Raw genomic sequence first — 21048 nt, 5'->3', positions numbered from 1 at the left:
GGTAAGAGCCCTCCTCTCTTTCTGCTTATTGCCTCCTCCCACTTTGAGAATGTGGATTGCAGCCGCCCTCTAGGCAAGCTGCAAAAGAAGGAGTTAGTACCAGTTTCACTTCTGTTTACCCACAAGTCCTTTTCTCCTTCAGGACACGTGGCTGACAGATTCAAGAGAATATAGTTTGTGAAAAGCGTTTTCTACTAAAGGCAAATTTATCCATAATTCTTAGCTGAAAAGGGAATTTTATGACCATTTCTTAAAATAAAAACTCTGCAGTGGTTAGTACTGGCAGCTTTACTTGGTGAGAAATGCATCAGACAGCTCAGTTGCTTAGGTCCTACAATGCTTTAGTGTTCAGTTCTATTCAGGATAATTGCCCGTGTCCATTACATGAATTTTTTCCATCCTAAAGATCAGACTTCCTTTTTTTAAGCTCTACTATGGCATCTGCCCAACAAATTCTATCTAATTTTAGTCCTAAATGGCTCATCATTTTTTCAAGTAACCCAGACAAACCCACTAATTTCTTTTCTGATTTGGTATAATGAATTAATATTATATTTCTGGCAATTTGGTTTATTTCACTTAGCTGTCCTTTATTTTCGTCCAAACTGCTCTGACCACAAACAGGTGAGAATGGTAGAATGCTGACATTCAAAAATCACACAATTGTGTGGTCTACATCCTTTCATAAATGATCTGATAGGGTTATAACCAACATTTTATTTTTACATAAAAGGATAAGATTACAGAAAAAGCAGGAGGATCTCTTTACACATCCTAACTCCGACCTCCTTGAGGGTGGGGTCTGGGCCTTATTCCACTCTGCCTCTGCTCCACAAGGCCCGCAACACAGTTGGTTCTCCGTGAGAGGCTGTGGATTTGGTGGAGTTGTTTGAAGCTCTGAACCATTTGATTGTCATTATTTGTAGTTTTCAATATTTAAGATTAATAAAATATGTGCACTAAGATGTTTTGGCAATCACAATGCTGTCTCACATAAAATGAAAGAAATTTATAACTGGAAAAAAGGGGGGATTACTTAGTCTAGACAAAAGTAACAAACTACAAACAGATACCTTAAGTTTAACTCAAAGAGGTAAGTGATTGCTGATCACCACACAGTTTGTTAGTAGAAAAACAAGAACTAGAAGTCAGGGCTGCTGGTATATAGTTTTCTATAATTTCCATCACCACAGTTCTTCCCTGATGCAAGCCTTACTTCCTTGCCTACACAAAGAGCATTCAATCACAGTAAGATTTAACAATAACAATAATAAGAATAACAATAGACAAATATTTACCAAGCACTTATTATATACTAGACAATCTGTTATATGTTTTGTCTTTATGTATTTCCACATGTAATCATACAATAGTACGAGCGAGGTACAATTATCCCCATTTTACTGATGAGAAAACATTGGATGAGAAAGGTTAAGAAATTTACTCAAGGTTACATATCAAGAAAATGCCAGCAAGGGGCTGGCACCGTGGCGGAGCAGTTAAGTTCACACTCTCTACTTTGACAGCCCGGGTTTCGCCTGTTCGGATCCTGGGCACGGACGTACGTGCACAACTTATCAAGTCACGTTGTGGCAGGTGTCCCACATGTAAAATGGAGAGGATGGGCATGGATGTTAGCTCAAGGCCAATCTTCCTCAGCAAAAAAAGGAGGATTGGTGGTAGATGTTAGCTCAGGGCTAATCTTACTCAAAAAAATTAAAAAGGGGAAAAAAAGAAAAAGAAAATGCCAGTGAACTGTGTTTAGGGAACAATGTGTTCCTCTGACCATTATATTACCATTGTCATTCCTTTCTGATGAAAATAGTCTTTTTATCGTTTATCCACAGTAACTAATATACTTACTATCAGAATATAATCTAATTGCTTATCAAGAATTGTGCTATTTCAACCAGCAAATAATATCCTGATTCCCTTGGAATCATTTCCAAATGTAAACGACAGGAAACTTAAAGTCATATAAACCAACTCTGCTAAGAGATTTGTTTTTACTTGAATGCATTACTTACATGCCCAGACTAAGGAATTTAGAGTTGTGTCACAAAAGGCATTTGCTAAACCAGAAACAAGACACAAACTGTTTCATAAAACATACATGCTTAATTATTTTTGAGCCTGAAACAAAAATTAGTTCCCCTAAAAGTCAAAACAATGATGATAACCAGTATTCAGTAATGCTAAATTCATTTCCTTGGGCATGCCATTCAGTAGAGCAAGATCTGTTTTCTTGAGAATGTGAATCGACATTTATTTTAAGACACAAATAAAACAAGCCACAAAATGGTCAGAGGAAGGAGATTATGGCAACTCCTCCAGGTTAGCAGAGAGAAAGCTGCAAAATTACTGCTTGATGCTGAAGGTCTTTAATGAGGAATAACTCTTCTGAATATTAAGAGACATGGACTAGGGACCTGGGCCTAAAAATTTAAAAAGATGCTGATGCTTGAACTGGTATTGATTCTCATCACTGAATAAAGGTTGCTGATTATGTGCTGCTGACACCTCCTTGAATCACCCCACTCTGCACAGACCAGTTATAAGCATATTTGGTTGTTACCTTTAAAATTTAGACTTTTATACTTAGAGCCTATATTAAATAGTAGTATTGGATAAAGCTTTCTAGAATTGCTTGTAAATCTTCATTTACATGCATTAGATAAAAAATATGTGCCATCAATTACTAATGATTAAAAGTGCCTGAGAAAATAAAGAGGACTGGAGACATTGAGGCAAGAACAACTGCAGACTCTCAGCTTTTTTCTTTTTTAAAGATTTTATTTTTTCCTTTTTCTCCCCAAAGCCCCCCGGTACATAGTTGTATATTCTTCGTTGTGGGTCCTTCTAGTTGTGGCATGTGGGACACTGCCTCAGCGTGGTTTGATGAGCAGTGCCATGTCCGCGCCCAGGATTTGAACCAACGAAACACTGGGCCGCCTGCAGTGGAGCGCGCGAACTTAACCACTTGGCCACGGGGCCAGCCCCAGAGTCTCAGCTTTTGATTGCAATTTGGAGGTCAATGTGTCTAATCCCAACCCGGTGGCAGACCCCTTGCCAGGAGAAGCAAACCTGGGTATTGGTTAGCACTGGTAAGGTCTCTCACATTACAGTTTAGGCCTCCTGAGATCTTTCATTTTCCAACCCAAACATGTCTAATTCCTTCACATGTTCTTCAAATGGCATCGTTTCCTCTACTCTTCTTCTCCTGGCTCCCTTCCAATTGCTACCCTACTCTAAAGACTTTTTAACATTGGTAGGTGAACACCTTGATTTGACAGGCAGAATTTTGTGACTGTTCATTTTGGAAAGGAAGGGATACAGCTTTCAACAGATTCTCAGAGGGAGAAGATTTAGGGATCACTACTCAGGTATCTCATCATTTTGTTTCTAATGTAACAACACTCAATAGCAGCAATGTTCTGGTGAACATCTGAATAACATTGGTCTATTACCTATTTAGGATATATTGAATTAAAAGACCATGATAAAATAAACAAAATTTGCCTTCAATTTTTTTACAGACTGTTGCCCTATACTGAATTTATGGACCAAAATCAAAAATGCATACCACTGCACTGCTGAAAAATTTTGCCTTTCTTAGTCAAATGATTTACAGTGGTTTTCATTTTTATCAATCTACATGCAAACTATCCATTTTTGTTTTTATGGGCTCAAAGGTTCACATCGTTGTGAGTATTGATTCTAACGTAAAGCACGCTAGTTATCTTTCCTACCCAGCTTTGAGTCTTCTGTATGCCATTGATATATTCATAAAAATCATCTACACAAGCATGGATCAGTTCAGTGCAAAGGGCAAGCCAAAGAACACACACATAAAAGTTCCCACCAGGAAGATGTAATTGCATTCCTCAGCATACTTTGGGTAGTTTTTCCCTTTGTAGATCTGCTTTCATGTTTGTAATTGTCCTTGTTTACCTTCTTAACATGGTGTCATTTCCTCTCTCCTTCTATTATTAGTGGCTCTTTAAAAGTCCCATCCCCTAAAGTCACTGAGACATCTCTTATCCTCATGATGCTTTCCTTAGATGCATTTGATTTTTTGCTAACTTCCTACACCTAAAATGCACTTTTTTTTAAAAGATTGGTGCCTGAGCTAACATCTGTTGCCAATCCTCCTCCTCCCCCTTCCGCTCCCCTCCCCCTCCTCCTCCTCCTCCTTCTTCTCATTCTCCTTCTCATTCTCCTTCTCCTTATTCTTCTTCTCCCCAAAGCCCCCCCAGCACATAGCTGTATATTCTAGTTGTAGGTCTTTCTGGTTGTGCTATGTGGGGCACTGCCTCAGCATGGCTTGATGAGCTGTGCCATGTCCACACCCAGGATCCAAACTGGTGAAACCCTGGGCCACCAAAGTGGAGCATGTGAACTTAACCCTCAGCCACAGGGCCAGCCCTAAAATGCACTTTCTATGTTATTGTTTTTACTACAAATTTATCGCCATGAAGGAAGTCAAGCAAGACACCTAACATCTCTGGGTCTTGTTTTGTTCAAAAAAGGCCTGGGTGATGATTGGCTAAATGATCTTAAAGTTCCTTACAATTCAATGATTGCATGATTTTTTGAATTTTGCTAAACCTTTTCTTCCCAAGGAGTTCAAAGAAATTCATTGATGGAATTGTACTTATTTGCTGAAGAAACTAAAACCTGAAGAGATTACAGAGTTTACTACATTAATATCCATAATCTAATGCAGAACAAGGAAGATAACTCCACAATATTCATATTCCCTCTGAAAAATAGCCTCCCTCCTCCTTGCCAGGCATTAAAATGACCTATGTGCCACATAACAGTAGTAACTCTTTAACATGGGTTAATGTCTTCTATCAATTCATTACACTGGCTGTTTGCTGCAGAAGGGCAAGTACATCGAAAAATATTACAAGGTTAATGGTGCAATGATTCAATAGAATTTATTCTAATAAATGTTATAAGACTATAGAATAGGAAAAAAACAGAGATGTGACACACTTGAGTATATTATAAACGTTTATGTAGATAAATATGGAAGTAGCCTATTGGCTACTCTTGTGTGAAATATTTGTCCCAGACAACCACTGACCTAGAATCAAGCACCCAAACCGCCCATTCGGTATCAAAGCACAAAGTCTGCAGTGTCATCCTTCTCTCATTAAGGTCATGCCTAATCACACAATATACCAGAACAGTCTCCTATTTAAAGTATCCAAAAGCCATTTGACAGTCACAGAAGGATACCTTCATTTCAAGATGTGAAAAAAGCCATCAATTTTATTTTACCTCATTAAAAAGCACAGTTACACCATATTAGCTGAAGGACCATGTGGCTTTAAATATATTTCAAAATATATTCCTTTTTAAGGAATCATTAAAAACTATAAATAAACCTCAGTCTAATCCAATAAGAAGTGCCTCTGGATAAAATATGAGTTGTTTCCAGAAGAAACTTTAATTGATCATTATTTTTATTCCTCTTGCCTCACCTCACACAAACACGGCTTGTAAGAAGAATCTCAAAGGGAAATCAATAGACTTCAACTAAATTAATTTCACTTAAAAATAAATAAATATAACCTTTTATCGGTCTATTCTTAAAGGATATTCTCCCCATGAAGCAAGCTTGAGTTGAGTTTTTATTTTTGTTATTGTTTGTTTACTTGTATTTGTTTTGGACAGGTTTTCTTTGGTTCCCTTTGGTTTGGAAGCCAAAGATAATGTAAAACAAGTTAGTCACTGAACTTACCAGCCAGCAAGTAAATTCTTCTTGGGACTTGTGTCTTCCCTCAAAAGGAGGGGGTACTCCTTATGCATTAGGCAGAAATAAAAATCTTTCATTATCATTTTCACTGATTAATAAGGCACCAGTGGTTTTCAAATGATAGGTACCTCAATAAATAGTTGTAAATGCATTGTCTTAAGAATATTTAATCAGCAACTACTATGTTTCCAGCACTTGAGCAAATTGCTTAAAAGTATATAATATGGGTCATCAGGAAAATGATGGAGTAAGACATTCTAAGGATCAGAAAAAGAAGCAAAACTCTCAGAATAAACTTTGTTGGAACTCTGGAAATTAGTCAAAGGTTTACAGCACACAAGCTAAGACTGAATCAAGAGAAAAGTGACTTAAACATGGTAGGAGAATTGTTTGTCTTAATTTTTTGCCCAAGCCCCTGCCCCCTGTATAGATCTGTGACAGTCTTAAGGCAAAAGCCTACATTCCCAGTGTGGATTCCTGAATCCAGAGGGAGCAGAGCAGACCTTGTTATAAAGGGATTATATTTGTCTATTTTAACCTATCTGGGGACCTTCTGAGGCACTTTCCTTTGTTTTCCCTAACCCAGAAGTCTCATAAGGTGGAAAACTGGCAATGGTGAGGGCATTTTTTAACAACATTGAAAGGCAAATGAACAAGTCACTGTTAACTAGAGTAAAAGATTACAGTTGGGGCAAACAATAGACGCCAAAAGCCTGAGAGGAAAAGCTGCAGAGCGAGATACTTTGGGTGACAAGGACTTTGAAAAGTTCCTGCATATTATGGGGACTCTTGAAAGTCATAAACATACCCAAGGCACAATGCAACAGAAAAAACCTGAGAAGACTCAAAGCTGTCATCTCAGGCTGATCTTTTGGCTTAGGGCAAGCAGAAAGTGAAAGCTAAGGCAAACGTGCAAACAGCATAGCTAAACACAAGAGTGAGCCAACACAGAGTCAATTTTCAAGACCAGGAAAATATTTATTTATTTAATTTTTCCATTTGATTCCAAGCATTTAAGGAAATCTCTGTCAAACCAATACCAAACCATAAACTAAAAAAAAAGAAACTCCAGAGACCACACTTGGAAAAGAATATAGTATTTACAAAAATAGTTTAGAAAAGTCACTAAACAAACAACTCTAACCCACAGCAAGCAACAGCAACAAACCCTGGAGAGGAGGAAAGTCTGATGCCCAGAGTTACCAAATTATAATATTCAAAATGTCCACTTTTCAGGACTGGCCCCATGGCCTAGTGGTTAAGTTCAGTGTCTTCTTCAGGGGCCCAGGTTCAGTTCCCAGGCGTGGGCCTACATCACTTGGCAGCAGCCATACTATGGCAGCGACCCACATACAAAAATGTGGAAGATTGGCAATGGATGTTAGCTCAGGGCAAATCTTCCTCAGCAAAAAAGCGAGAGAAAGAAAGAAAAAAAGTCCGCTTTTCAATAAAAAGCATCAATCGCACAAAGAAAAGAGAAAATATGACCCATTCATAGGAAAAAAAGATATTAATATAAACTTTCCCTGAAGAAGCACAGACACTGGACTAGAAAAAGACTTTAAACCAACTATCTTAAATATGCTCATAAAGCTAGAAGAAACCATGACCAAAGAACAAAAGGAAACCAAAGAAAGATGTCTCAACAATTGAATAATATTATTAAAGGGATAGGAACTATAAAAAGAAACCAAATGGAAATTTGGGAGCTGAAAAGTATGTGAAGTGAGAAATTCACTAGAAGCATTCAACAGCAGATTTGAACAAGCAGAAGGAAGATTCAGTAAATTTCAAGGTAAGTCAATTCTAATTAATCAGCCTGAATAACAAAAAGAAAAAAAAATGAAGATAAGTAAGCAAAGCCTAAGACACCTGAGGGACACCATCCAGCACACCAACATATACATAATAGAAGTCCCAGAAAAAAGAGGTAAGAGAGAAAGGGAAATAAAGAATATCTAAAGAAATAATGGTTAAAATTTTCCAAATTGAACAAAAGGCATGAATCTACACATCCAATTATCTCAACAAACTTTAGCAGCGTATATTCAAATAGATACACACTGAGACACATTGTAATCAAAATGTTGAAAAACAAATGCAAAGAGGGAGCCTTGGCAGCAAGAGAGAAGTGATGTAATTTACAGGGGATCTTCAATAAGATCGGGGCAAATTTCTCATCAGAAACCATGGAGAATAGAAGGCAGCGAGATGACATAAATGCAAAAGAAAAAAACTATCAAAAAACAGAAATTCTATATCCACCAAAAACTATCCTTCAAAAAATGAAGATGAAGTTAAGACATTTCCAGATAAAGAAAAGTTAAGGGAGCTCCTTATTAGTACACCTGCCCTACAAGAAATGCTAAAAGGAGTCCTCAGGCTCAAACAAAAGTCACTAAAATGTAACTTAAAACCCTACAAAGAAATAAAAATATTGGTAAAGATAACAACATAGGTAAATATTAAAACCACTATTAGCACATATTGGACTTTACTCTTTTGTTTCCTATATTATTTAAAAGACACACGCTTGAAACAATAATTATAAATATATGTCAATGGGCACACAATATATAAAGCTATAATAAATGACAATAGAACATAAATGGGGAGGGACAGAGCTGCATATGAGTACAGTTTTTAAGGCTATTGAAGCTAAGTTGCTATTAATTCAAACTAGATTCTTATAAATTTAAGATGTTAAGCATAATACTGACAGTAACCATTAAGAAAATAACAAAAATGTATACAGAAAAAGAAATAAGAAGGGAACCAAAACTGTATGCTAAAAAGAAAAATCAATTAAACACAAAGGAAGGCAATAATGGAGGAATTGAGGAACAAAAAAGATATGAAATACAGAAAGCAAATAGTAAAATGACAGAAGTAAGTCTTTCCTTATCAGTAATTACTTTAACTGTAAATGAATTAAATGTTCCAATTAAAAGGCAGATGTTGCAAGAATTGATAAGAAAATATGATCCAACTATATGCTGCCTACAAAAGACTCACTTAAATCAAAACACAAAAATAAGTCGAAAGCGAAAGGATGGAAAAATATATTCCGTGCAAATAGTAACCAAAGGATAAAGGAAGGCTAACTGAGGTGGGTGTACAAAGTCTACTGACAAACGAGACTTTAATCAAAGATTGTTACGAAACACAAAGAAGGCCTTTTATTTACTGATAAAAGGGTCAATCCATCAAGAATACATAGACAGGCACCTAAAAGAGAGTTCCAAAATACATGAAGGAAAAATTAACAGAACTGAAGGGAGAAATGGAGTTCTACAACACATAGTTGGAGACGTCAATACCCTACTTTCAATAATGGATAGAATAAATAGAAGATCAACAAGGAAACAGAAGATTTGAACAACACTATAAATTGACTAAATCTAGCAGACATATACAGAACCCTCCATGAAAAAAACAGAAGAATACATATTTTTCACAAGTGTACATGGAACATTCTCCAAGACATACCATATGTTAGGCCACTAAGCAAGCCCCAATCAATTTTAAAAGATTACAATCATATAAAGTATCTTTTCTAACCACAATGGAATGAAGCTAGATTTCAATAAAAGAAGGAAAACTGAAAAATTCCCAAATATGTGAAAATTAGATACACTCTTAAAACAACTAATGGTAAAAGAAGAAATCACTAAAGAAATTATAAAATGCTCTGAAATAAATAAGAACAAACACACAGCAAACAAAAATGTATAAGATCCTGAAAATGCAGTGCCCAGAGGGAAATTTATAGCTGTAAACACCTACATTAAAAAGTAAAAAAGATCTCAAATCAAAAACCTAAAATTACACTTTAGGAACTAGAAAAAAAGAACAAACTAAACCCAAAGCTACCAGAAGTAAGGACATAATAAAGACAAGAGCAAAGATAAATGAAATCAAGAACAGAAAAACAATAGAGAAAATCAACTAAATCACAACTTGAGTCTTTGAAAAATGAACAAAATTGACAAATATTTAGCTGGACTGATCAAGAAAAGCAAAGAGAAGATGCGAATTATTAGATTCAGCTATGAAAGCAGAGACTGGTCCTACTGACTTCAGAGAAATGAATTATATGAGAATACTATGAATTGCATGCCAACAAATTCCATAATTTAGAAAATTTGGGCAAATTGCTGGAAACACACAAACTACCATACAGACTCAAGAAGAAGTCATTTCTTCTTCAGAAAAAGAAAATCTGAAGAGACCTACAACAAGCAAAGTAATTGCAATCTCCCAACAAAGAAAACACTAGGACCAGATGGTTTCACTGATCAATTTACCAAATATTTTAAAGGGCTTTAGTAATACTCCTTCTCAAACTCTTCCAAAAAATATAGAAAAGGAGAAAACACTTCCTAACCCATTCTATGAGGCCACAACTAACTTGATATCAAAACAAAGATACCACAAGAAAAGGAATCTACAATCTAACATCTCTTATAGATGCACATATCTTCAACAAAATTCTAGCAAACCAAATCCAACAGCATATGAAAAGGATTATACACAATGACCAAGTGGAATTTATCCCATGAATACAAAGTAGTTCAACATATGAAAAGCAATTGATCTAATACACCATGTAAACAAAATAAAGGAAAACTACCACATGCTTATCTCAATGGACACAGAAAAAGCATTTAACAAAATCCAATACCCTTTCAGGATAAAAATACTCAATAAACTAGGAATAGAAGGGAACTTCCTCAATATAATGAAGGGAATTTATGAAAAAACCCACAACTTACATGATACTCAGTGATTAAAGACTGGAATAAGAAGAAGGACCTGACCACCCACTTCTGTAAAAAATGGCCATGAAAACCCTCTGAATAGCAACAGAATATTGTCTGATACAGTGCCAGAAGGTGAGAGGATGGTGCAAAAGGCTAGGCAGGGTTCTCCTCTGCTGTCCATAGGCTCGCTAGGAGTCAGAATCAACGCCATGGTACTAACAACAAAAAAGATTGCATATTTTACTCCTAAGATCAGGAACAAGATGAGGATGCTGGGTTTCTCCATTTTTATTCAACATTGTGCTAGAAACTCTAGCCACAACAATTAGGCAAGAAAATAAATAAAAGTCATTCAAACAGGGAAGGAAGAAGTAAAACTATTCACAGATGACATTATATATAGAAAATTCTGAAGAATAACTTTTAAAAAACCCATGAACTGTTAGAGCTAATAAATAAATTCAGCAATGTTGTTGGGTAAAAGAGTAACACACAAAAATTAGTTGTTTACAGACACCAGCAATGAACAATAGGAAAATGGCATTAAGGACACAATTCCACTTAAAATGAGATCAAAAATATAAAATACTTGGAAATACATTTAACAATGGAGGTGTAAGTTTAAACACTGAAAACTATAAAACTTGCTAAAAGAAATTAAAGGAGAGGCCAGTAAATGGAAAGACATCCTATGTTCATGAATTAGAAGACATAATATTGTTAAGATGGCAATATTCCTCAAAACAATTTACAGATTCAATTGAATCCTTACGAAAATTCTAATGGCCCTTTTTGCTGAAACAGAAAAGCAAATGCTAAAGTTCATATGGAATCACAAAGATCTCAAATAGCCAAAACAATCTTGTAAAAGAACAAAATGGAAGCACTGGGACTTTCTGATTTCAAAACTTCCTACCAAATACTCAAAATACTCTGGTACTGGCATAGTTGATACATACAGATCAACAGCATTGAGTTGAGAGTTCAGAAATAAACCCACATCTCTACGACCAATTAATATCTGACGTGTGCCAAGACCATTCAATTGGGAAAGAATAGTGTCTTCAACAAATGGTGCTGGAAAACCTGGATATTCACATCCAAATGAATGAAGTTGGACCCTTACCTTACACTCTATGCAAGCACTAACTCAAAATAGATCAAAGATCTAAATGTTAGAACTTGGACTATAATACACCTAGAAGAAAACATGGGGTAAATTTTTATGATATCCCATTTAGCAATGGATGTGACACCAAAAGCACAAGCAATAAGAGAAAAAATTAGAGAAATTGGAATTCACCAAAATTAAAAACTTTTGTGCATCAAAGGATACTATCAAGAAAGTAAGAAATATCCTACAGAATGGGAGAAAATATTCAGAAATCATCCCTGATAAAGGTCTAGTTTCCAGAATATATAAAGAACTATTACAACTCAATAACAAAAGAAGAAACAATTCAATTAAAAAATGGGGGAAAAATTTGAATAGACATTTTCCCAAAGAAGATATACAAATGGCCAAGAAGCACATAGAAAGATGTTCAACATTAGTCATTAGGGAAATGCAAATTGGAACCACAATGAGATGTCACTTTACACCCACTAGAAAGCCTAGAATTTTTCTTTTTTGAGAGGAAGACTCACTCTGAGCTAACATCTGTTGCCACTTCTCCTTTTTTGCTTGAGGGTGATTAATCCTGAGCTAACATCTGTGCCAATCCTCCTCTACTTTGTATGTGGGACACCTCCACAGCATGGCTGATGACTGGAGTAGGTCCACACTGGGGATCCAAACCCATGAACCCTGGGCCACCAAAACAGAGCATGGGGAACTTTATCTACTCGGCCATGGGGCTGGCCCCAAGCCTAGAACTTTTTTAAAAGGGAGAGGAGAAGGGACAAATAACTGTTGGTGAGAAAATAGAGAATTTGGAAACTTCATACATTGTTGGTAGAAAGGTAAAATGGTGCAGCCATCATAGAAGACAGTGAGGTGGCTTCTCAAAAAGTTTAACACAGAATTACCACACGACCCAGCAATTCCACTCCTTGATATATCTCCAAAAGAACTGAAAACAAGTATTCACACAAATGCTTTTACGCAATATTCATAGCAGCACTATTCCCAACAGACAAAAGGTAAAAACAACCCAAAGGTCCATCAAAGGACGAACAGATAAACAAAATGTGGTATAGCCGTAAATAGAATACTATTCTGTGATACAAAGGAGTGAAATACTGACACATGCTACAACATGAATGAACCTCAGAAACATTATGCTAAGTGAAAGAAGCCACAGGAAATGTCAAATATTGTATGATGGCATTTATATGAAATACCCAAAGTAGGTTAAACCATAGAGACAGAAAGCAGGTTAGTGGTTGCTAGGGGCTGGGGGAAGTGGAGGAGGGGCTGGGGCTGGGGAGTGATTGCTTAATGGGAACCGGGTTTCCAAAGCAGGTGACGTAAATGCTTTGGAACCAGACAGAGGTGATGGTTGCACAACATGGCGAATGTACTAAATGCCACTGAATTGCATAGTTTAAAATGGTTAATTTTATTAGTGAATTTTACCTCAAGAAAAAAATGTATATGATACAGCATGGGGCTTTTTAAAGTAGATCTTTGGAGAGGACTGATTTATATAATATAATTAGCAAAGAATATAGGGAAATACATACCTCAAAATGTATTAAAAACTTCAAATCTTTGTACACTATGGAAAAAAGAAAGATCAAACAGAGCTGGGGTTTATCTGAGTTTCTATGGAAAAAGCAGATATTAATTTTCTGTTAGCTCATAATAGGTTATACTGTGGTGGGAAAAAAAAACTATCTCAGTGGCTTGCAATGACAATATTTCTTGCTCACATATATCTCAGCTAATGGCTGTCTTCAGGTTGACTCTCTATCATTTTTATTCCAGAACTGAGGCTGAAGGGGCAACTTTTACTTCCATCTCCTGGCAGAGACGAAACAGAAATGATGGAGCCAATTCTAAGCTTTTAAACTTCTCCTCAGTTACGGCATATATCATTTCCACTCAATTCCTCCGGCCAAAGTCAGTCACACAGCCAAGAGTGATGTCAACGGGGTGAGAAGTTTATTCTGCCTCTAGGAGAGGCCCTGCAAAACACATCAAGGAGTGAGGATGTATAATCCTATCACAAGGACAGATCCTAACTGGAAATGACACATAATCCACCATTTTAAGGATGGACTGTAGAAAAAACAAAGGAAGAACTTCCTGGTAATATAAACAACAGGCATCTCTAGGTCCAAGAATATGAACTTTTTTTTTTCCAATCTGGTAGATATTCTCAAATTGTCCTCTTAAAAATGTTGTAATGATTCTACTTTCCCACCAAAAATGCATGTAGGGACCTTTCCAATGCTGGCATTATCGAAATTGTTAAATGCTGCTAACTGGTAGAAAAAAAGTAATATTTCATCATTCTTTTTCTTTTTTTTTGATTATGAGAAGTTGAGCATTTTACATCTACTGGCCTTTAATTTTCCTAATCTATGCACTGCCTGTTTAGATAATTTAAGAAGAAAAAAGTTTTAGTATGAGCAGAGAACTGAACGAAGCTGTTAAAATTCTTTATTATCTGATAAAAGCCAGATTTGAGGCTTAGATACTGTGGCTAAGGCCATAAGCTAAGTAAAGTAAAAGGCTTCTGGACATGGGGCTGATGCCTGACACAGCATGTGCCAGAATTTATTTATTCTGTCTCTTTAATTAAAATATTTTTAAGTACCCTCCCAGGAAAGGCTTACCTACCAAAAATGAAAAGAATTCATCCTGAAGGATATGCTAGGTTCTATAGATTTTTTAAATACTAGATTTTGTAAGTAATAGGCCTATAGTATTGTTGCTGACCCCTAAGAGATTGTAAAGATCTCCTGATCTTGGGCTAGTGTAATGCACATCATTTATGTCTGAGAAAATACAAACCATTCCGCAGTGTTCTTCCCAACATTTTTCCATACTGTCCCCTCTGCTGCAACAATTCCCAAATTGTACCCCATAGAATATTCATTGCAGTAGATGTCACAAAAGAAAAAGAGACGGAGGAAGGATGTGGTCAAATGAGTTCATGAAACACTATATACTGGATCCTGCCCTCAAAGAAACACTTGCCAGCTGTGTAAGCTTGGAAAGTTACAGAACCTCTCTGGCCTCAGTTTCCTCTTGTGGACAATAAGGATAATATTAGTACTCACCTCACAGAGTTGTTGTGAGTATCAAGCAAGTGAATGCAGGCAACACTCTAGAATAGTGCCTGATATACAGTAGGCGCTTAATAAATTTTGGTTCTTGTTTTCATGGTTGTTACATCAGCGCTTAATGACTCTGAAAAACTGCAGTGAATATATCTGTTTGATGTTGTTCAGCCAGTTTTCTTCAAATAATTTAATAGCAGAACAATTGTTTCTTTACTCAATGGCTTGCACTTTGGGAAATGCTATACAATTTACTCCTTTTACCTAATGCCAGAATCAACTAACAGGATAGAAGTCAGAATAGGGCGAGCAAATGACCATGCCTCAGGTTGGTAGGGGATCATGTTGTTCTCTTACTTCAAGCTCTCCCTTAAGTGTCAGCACGAAAAACTGCTCTGACCCTTGTACTGTATCCCACCAGAAACACTGGATTCAACCTGTCCAAAAGCAGTGTCAAACGTTATAATTTTCTCTGTCTGCTGTCAGGAGTAGAAGGAAAAAATAAGACACTCTATTTCTTATCTCCTATGTTCCTCTTATCATTCCCAGAGACAATTTCTCTGTGTATGCTTTTCAATAACAAACCTGCTGGAAGATTTCAAGGAGAGGAAGTCAATGCTTTCTCTTGTTATCCACTCCATGATAAATAAGGAAAGGATTTCTATCCTCCAAGAGTAGAGTCCAACTTCCCCGCACTTAGAATCAAGGGTAAGATTAAAGCTAACATGTATTTACTTGATGCTAATAGCTACTTTGTGGGAATTCTTGTGTAAGATACACAGTTCCCTCCCCAGTGCTATTGCTGATGTGGCTTGCCAGTGTTAGTTTAATAACACTGTCCTAATAGAAAGCAGAGCATCTCAGAAACCCCTCAAAAGGCACAGGTTGTGAAAGTCTGGTGCTTTCTGTCTAATAAGGCCAATCTGATACCTAAGACCTTTCTCACCTCTCATTGAAACACAGATTATTAGATTCTTGGCACTTTGGGACAACTCCGTTACCTAGAGTAGGTAAATAGAAAAACTGCATTTTGTATTTTATCAGAAAGCACATAAAATGTAAACAAATTTAATAAAGGACTGTAATCTATTCACACTATAAAAATATCTGGCAAGGGAATTTTTTAATGTGAATATTTATTAGGAGGTGAAAATTCAAGTCATATTAAGCGCTACAGCCCAGAGAACCATCCACCTAACAGCTCTTACTACTCCTCAAGGGTAAAGACGCCTTGGTTATAACATTGATGATTGCTACTTCAAAAACATGAATTGGATTAGTATTTATTTGAAGGTAGAGAATGTGCACAGCTTTGATAGTTGAGAAATCACAGTTGCTTCAGTTTTTTAGAGTATTAGTGGAAAAGGCCACATTTTCGTATAGGCCACACATCCTGTCATTTCCACTTTCTTAGTACTAGGAACCCTTTCTCGCTCCTCCAGCCTGACACTGCTGTCTGAGTTCAGGGAGTGCTCAACACTCCTAGCTCACTGCCACAGCCTCCTCCCTGGGCTCTGTTCTTCAGCCTGCCCTCCTCCTCCACCATCCCTTCAGTCCAACTTACTCATGACTCCCAGAAGGAGCTTTCTGAAGAGCGACAAACTGCTTAAAAACCCTCAGTGTGTCCCTATTCCTTTGTGGGTAAAATTTAAACCACTCATTTGCCATGCAAGGTCTTTTGTGACCACTTGTTCCTTTCCTAACTCCCAGCCTCATCTCTCAACACTTTCCTCTAGCATTCTCTTTTCCCTCTTTGCTTTCTCTGAAATGTTCTCTCTCCTACTTCTTCCTATGGCTAATTCTTACTTTCCCTTCAGATTCAGCTCAAATCATCTCCTCCAGAATGATCTCTACACACATTCACACACACTCACTATCACTTGAGGTTAGGTGCCCTTCCTCTGAGGTCCCTTAGTGCCACGTACCAATGTGAATCTTGGTAATAATTGTGCATTGCAATTGTCTTCTTTTTCCTCCCTTCCTCCCTCCGTATTAGATTATCAGCTCCCACAGATTAGAAGCCAAATCTTCTGAGCCCTAACTTCTGGCACAGATTTGGGCTGGAATGGTTTCCTATGTAAAGTAATGAATTTCTTTCTGAACACTGATTCAGTCGGTATTTGCTTATCACTTTGGTGATTAATGTGATGTATAGCATAAAAAAATAAAATAAAAATTAAAAAAAAAATAAATGAGAGGCAACAAATAAACTAGCCTTCAAATGAACAAGCCTTTCTTCCAGTGAAACCATTCCGCTAAGTGGCCATCCAAATCACTGAAATAGACAATGTTCCTGTGTACCAGGAAACAAAACGCCAAAAACTGTAAACTACGCTTTGCCTTTCTTAGCTATTAGAATCTTCTAACCAACCTGGAATAAATCTGGGCTGCCTCAGCATTGCACTACTGGTAGCTGGGATCTAGTCACATAAAAAGGACATGTGCTTTTTCTACTACGAGGTCCTAATGAATCCCCAGAAGGTACTGTTGAGACATCAAGGCTTGATGGGCTTCTGTTCCCAATGTTAATTAAGTTGCACTGTTGGGAACTTTTTCAGAGATGTCCCTCCTGGAGATCCATACCACCATCTGTACTCTAGATCTTGTTTCATAGAAGTTCTATGACTTCATATTTTTTCTTTGTGGCAGTGACCATCATATTGAAATTTCAGTATGATGCTCACATTGGAGGGGACTATGAAAAAATATTCTTATGGTGGTACTGATGTCTATCAGAGAAGAGAGGTAGCATATGGTTCAAGTCAAAGAAATCAGCAATTAATTCATTAAAACCTGGAAGAATGGATGAGCAAAACTAAAAAAATTATAACGGCCACCAGAACAAACAAAAGATGTAGGAAAAAGAGATGGGATATATTCCCAGGAGTTGGTAGAGGAGAGTGGTAATGTTTACTGAAAGAGAAGCTCCTGTGAGCATGAGGACATTTTCTTCTTGTCTCTTTTAACCCAAATGCCCAGAAAATTCTTGGCACATGGACAGCATTCAAAACATATTTCATGAGTAAATCAATGCATGAACAAATGAGAATATGATTTTATCGAGCAACTAAAATGTGAACTTGATAATAAAAGAGAAATAGAGAGCCTATATTTTTATAGGAGATATTAAATTTTGCTAAGGAGAAACCCTAGGTCTGACAGCACCCTCAAATTTACCCCTTTTGTAAAATGGCCACCTAAGACTACTTGTTATCAGAATTATTTCAAAGAGTTTCATTCATGACAAGGGAATTTCCTCTACTTCTCTAGAAACTCTTTTTACCTGGAAGCTCAAAGGAGAGGAGAATCTTCAGAAGTCTTGCTGTATGCTTTCCCAGAGCCGAGCTGCTTTCCCAGGGGCAGAATCCTGGCCCTCCACCTTGACCCCAAAAGCGTCCTCTCCAACATCCAAACACCTGGATGAGGTGGAAAGGGAATGGCCCTGAGAAGAGAGCTGAGTTCTGCCTCCCCATGCCCCACAGACCCTCAGAATATTGCAAATGGCCTTCAATATCAGTTTGGACATAAAGGCAACAGCATTTTTAAAGCACAAGTCTTTGGAGCGAAACCATCTTAGATTTGTACCTAAATATACAGCAGGCCAGATGTGGAGCCTTACACAAGCTCCTTAAGCCCTCCCAATCTCAGTATTTACATAGACAAGATGGAGGAGACTGCTGACACCTACCTCATCACATTATTGGAGGGTTTATATAAAAAGTGATAATTCTTTAGTACTTTATACTCCTAGCACAAAATAAGGGCCTATTAACTAATAGCTAATTTTTTAATTAAAAGATCTCAAATTTCTTGTGGAAAAAGAAAGTGATAAGAATAAAAAAGGGTACAACCACCTTGATTAGTTTTCTATTGTTGCCTAACAAACTACTCTGTGTCTCTATGTCCAAATGTCCCCTTTTTATAAAGACATCAGTCATGTTGGCTTAGGGGCTCACTCGAGGATGACCTCATCTTAACTAATTACATCTGCAACAACCCTATTTTCAAATAAGGTCACATTTCCCATTAATCTGAATAGTGATGTTTTGCCATGCAAATTTTCACATCCTGTTCAGAGGAAGGCAAAGTGTTATCTATCCATAAAAAAAGAAATGTAATACTTATTATAATAATAATCACTACCATTTATAAAGTACTAGCTGTGTTCCAAGAACTGAGCTGAGCACTTTCTATGCATTGCCTCACAATTCTCATCATAACCCTGTGCTCTAGGCTTTATTACATCTCCATTTTACAGAAGCTTAAGGAGATTAAGTGACTTGCGCAAAGTCACACTACTAGCAAGTGGAAGAACCGGAACTCCAGACAGCCTTTCTGATTCTTGAGCCCAAGAGATTAATCCCCACCCTGCTGCCACTCAGCATGTTGCAGGGAATTTAAAAAGATCCATGGGTGGCTATCAGGCCTACTTGCCTATAAACACCATCTGTGTCTGCACAGTACCCTGCTATGGAGTACATATTCGCTAAGTACGGGATGGATAAGTTATTTTATTTAAGAATATATTTTCTCAAATTATTATATATTTTGCGTTATAATTGTGTTTGCATTGTTAATTTCCTTATCTTTTCCACAAGTAGTTCAAAGGTGTACTGAGGGGAGAAACGAAAACACAACTAAAAAATCCAGTTCATTGAACTTCTGTGGGTGATTTTGAGTGGGAAGGTTGGAGGGACCCTCTAGGTCTGGGAATAATAAATTGTACCAGTTTTGTCGTAAGTTCAGATTGTCTCCTTTGCATGGAAACTTAAAAGCCATCAGTCCAACCACCCAGGAGGCAGCCCAATCGTTGTTATTTTGAAGAAAGAAGCTTCTGAGATGGAAACCTCAGCTGCCAGTTTGTCAGCCTGGCTCTTTGAGTTGAATTGAGATTGCTTGTCTAAGAGGCATCATTTCAGGCCAGAATGGTCCCCAGTGTCCTCCTTACAAAAGGAACGGTGTATCTCTATACTGTCATCTCTCTTTCTACCTTTATGGCAACAGTGAATTTCCTGGGACATCCCATTTCAAAGCCTGTGACAAACTTGGTTGAAAGCTGCTTCTCACAACATTCCAAATGCATTTTGGGGCCGGCCCCGTGCCCGAGTGGTTAAGTTCACGTGCTCCGCTTCGGGCCAGGGTTTCACCAGTTTGGATCCTAGGCTTGGACACAGCACCACTCATCAAGCCATGCTGAGGCAGCATCCCACATGGCAGAGCCAGAAGAACTTACAACTAGAATATACAAGTATGTACTGCAGGATTTCGGGGAGAAGAAGAAGGAAAAAAAAAAGAAGACGGTCAATAGATGTTAGCTCAGGTGCCAATCTTTAAAAAAAAAAAAAAAAAGACAAGAAAAACAGAAAAAGCAAATGCATTTCAGTTACTGCTTTAAAATCCACTTTTTTCCCTCCTGATGATTAACTGCTTTAGGCACCAGAAATAATAAACAATAAGGTAGTTCTCGAATTCTCTCAGCTGAAAATGTTCCGGGAGAAAGACTAGGAGCTGGCCTCAATTCAGAGGTGACATCTAACTGAGCAAACTAGTCAATATGGAGAATCCAAAGGCACAAAGTCCTTGGCTTCCTCTATAGTAACTGAGCAAAGTATGAAAGCATGGATTTACCCAACCCCAGTTAAAAAGAATGTCATTTTCAAAAAGGATTCCCTTCAAATTAATGGTCTATTTAAAACAGACCTGAGGTAAGTAAGGAAAATCAAAAATGCTTGATGATCTTATTTCTTTAAGAATCATTTTATTTCCTTAAGATGGTTTGCAATGAGAAAATTACATGCCATTAATAGCCATGAAACAGAAATGGACAGTAATATGCCCACAAATCATGTTAATTTCCTTATTAAACCAGGTGCAACTGTATAAATTAATGGCCAAACGACTACAGAGTGGTAGTGAAATCTCAGGGGTTAAGAATGTAAAAATGAACCAAAGAACTACACTAAACCTCCCTTTCTTCATAATCCTCCTCATTCCGATCAATCCTCACAGGAAAGCAGCATCTTCTCCCCTCAGCTATCAAGTTTGCCATTCTCCTCCTCAAATACTCTTTTATGTCTCATTCTACACAACAGCTACGGGTTAAGGTCGACTCCTCCACTTGAGCCAATGCCTCTCTCCCCCAGGTTTGTGTCCGCATTTAATTTACCACCCAAGCCCTGGGAACCCAGCTGACAAAATGATGTGTCCAATTTAACAAATGAACTAAAAGTCCTAAAGTAATGTTTGTTCATCACCGTGATCGCTTGGAGATGCTCCTGTAGGGCCTCT

At 37.3% G+C, this 21048-nt stretch overlaps 1 protein-coding gene across 1 annotated transcript in view; it reads right to left on the bottom strand.

Moving 5' to 3' along the window:
- Positions 1-21048, bottom strand: part of LOC138918059 (uncharacterized) — a 242715-nt gene that overhangs the window by 196921 nt on the left and 24746 nt on the right. Inside the window, exon 4 of the mRNA XM_070237964.1 lies at positions 18044-18176. Within this exon, the coding sequence (XP_070094065.1) occupies positions 18044-18176 (133 nt within the window). The remainder of the gene's footprint in view (positions 1-18043; positions 18177-21048) is intronic.

This window comes from Equus caballus, chromosome 1 (assembly GCF_041296265.1).
Source record: "Equus caballus isolate H_3958 breed thoroughbred chromosome 1, TB-T2T, whole genome shotgun sequence".
In the NCBI taxonomy this organism is placed as follows: domain Eukaryota; kingdom Metazoa; phylum Chordata; class Mammalia; order Perissodactyla; family Equidae; genus Equus; species Equus caballus.
This window is presented reverse-complemented; position numbering and strand designations above follow the sequence as displayed.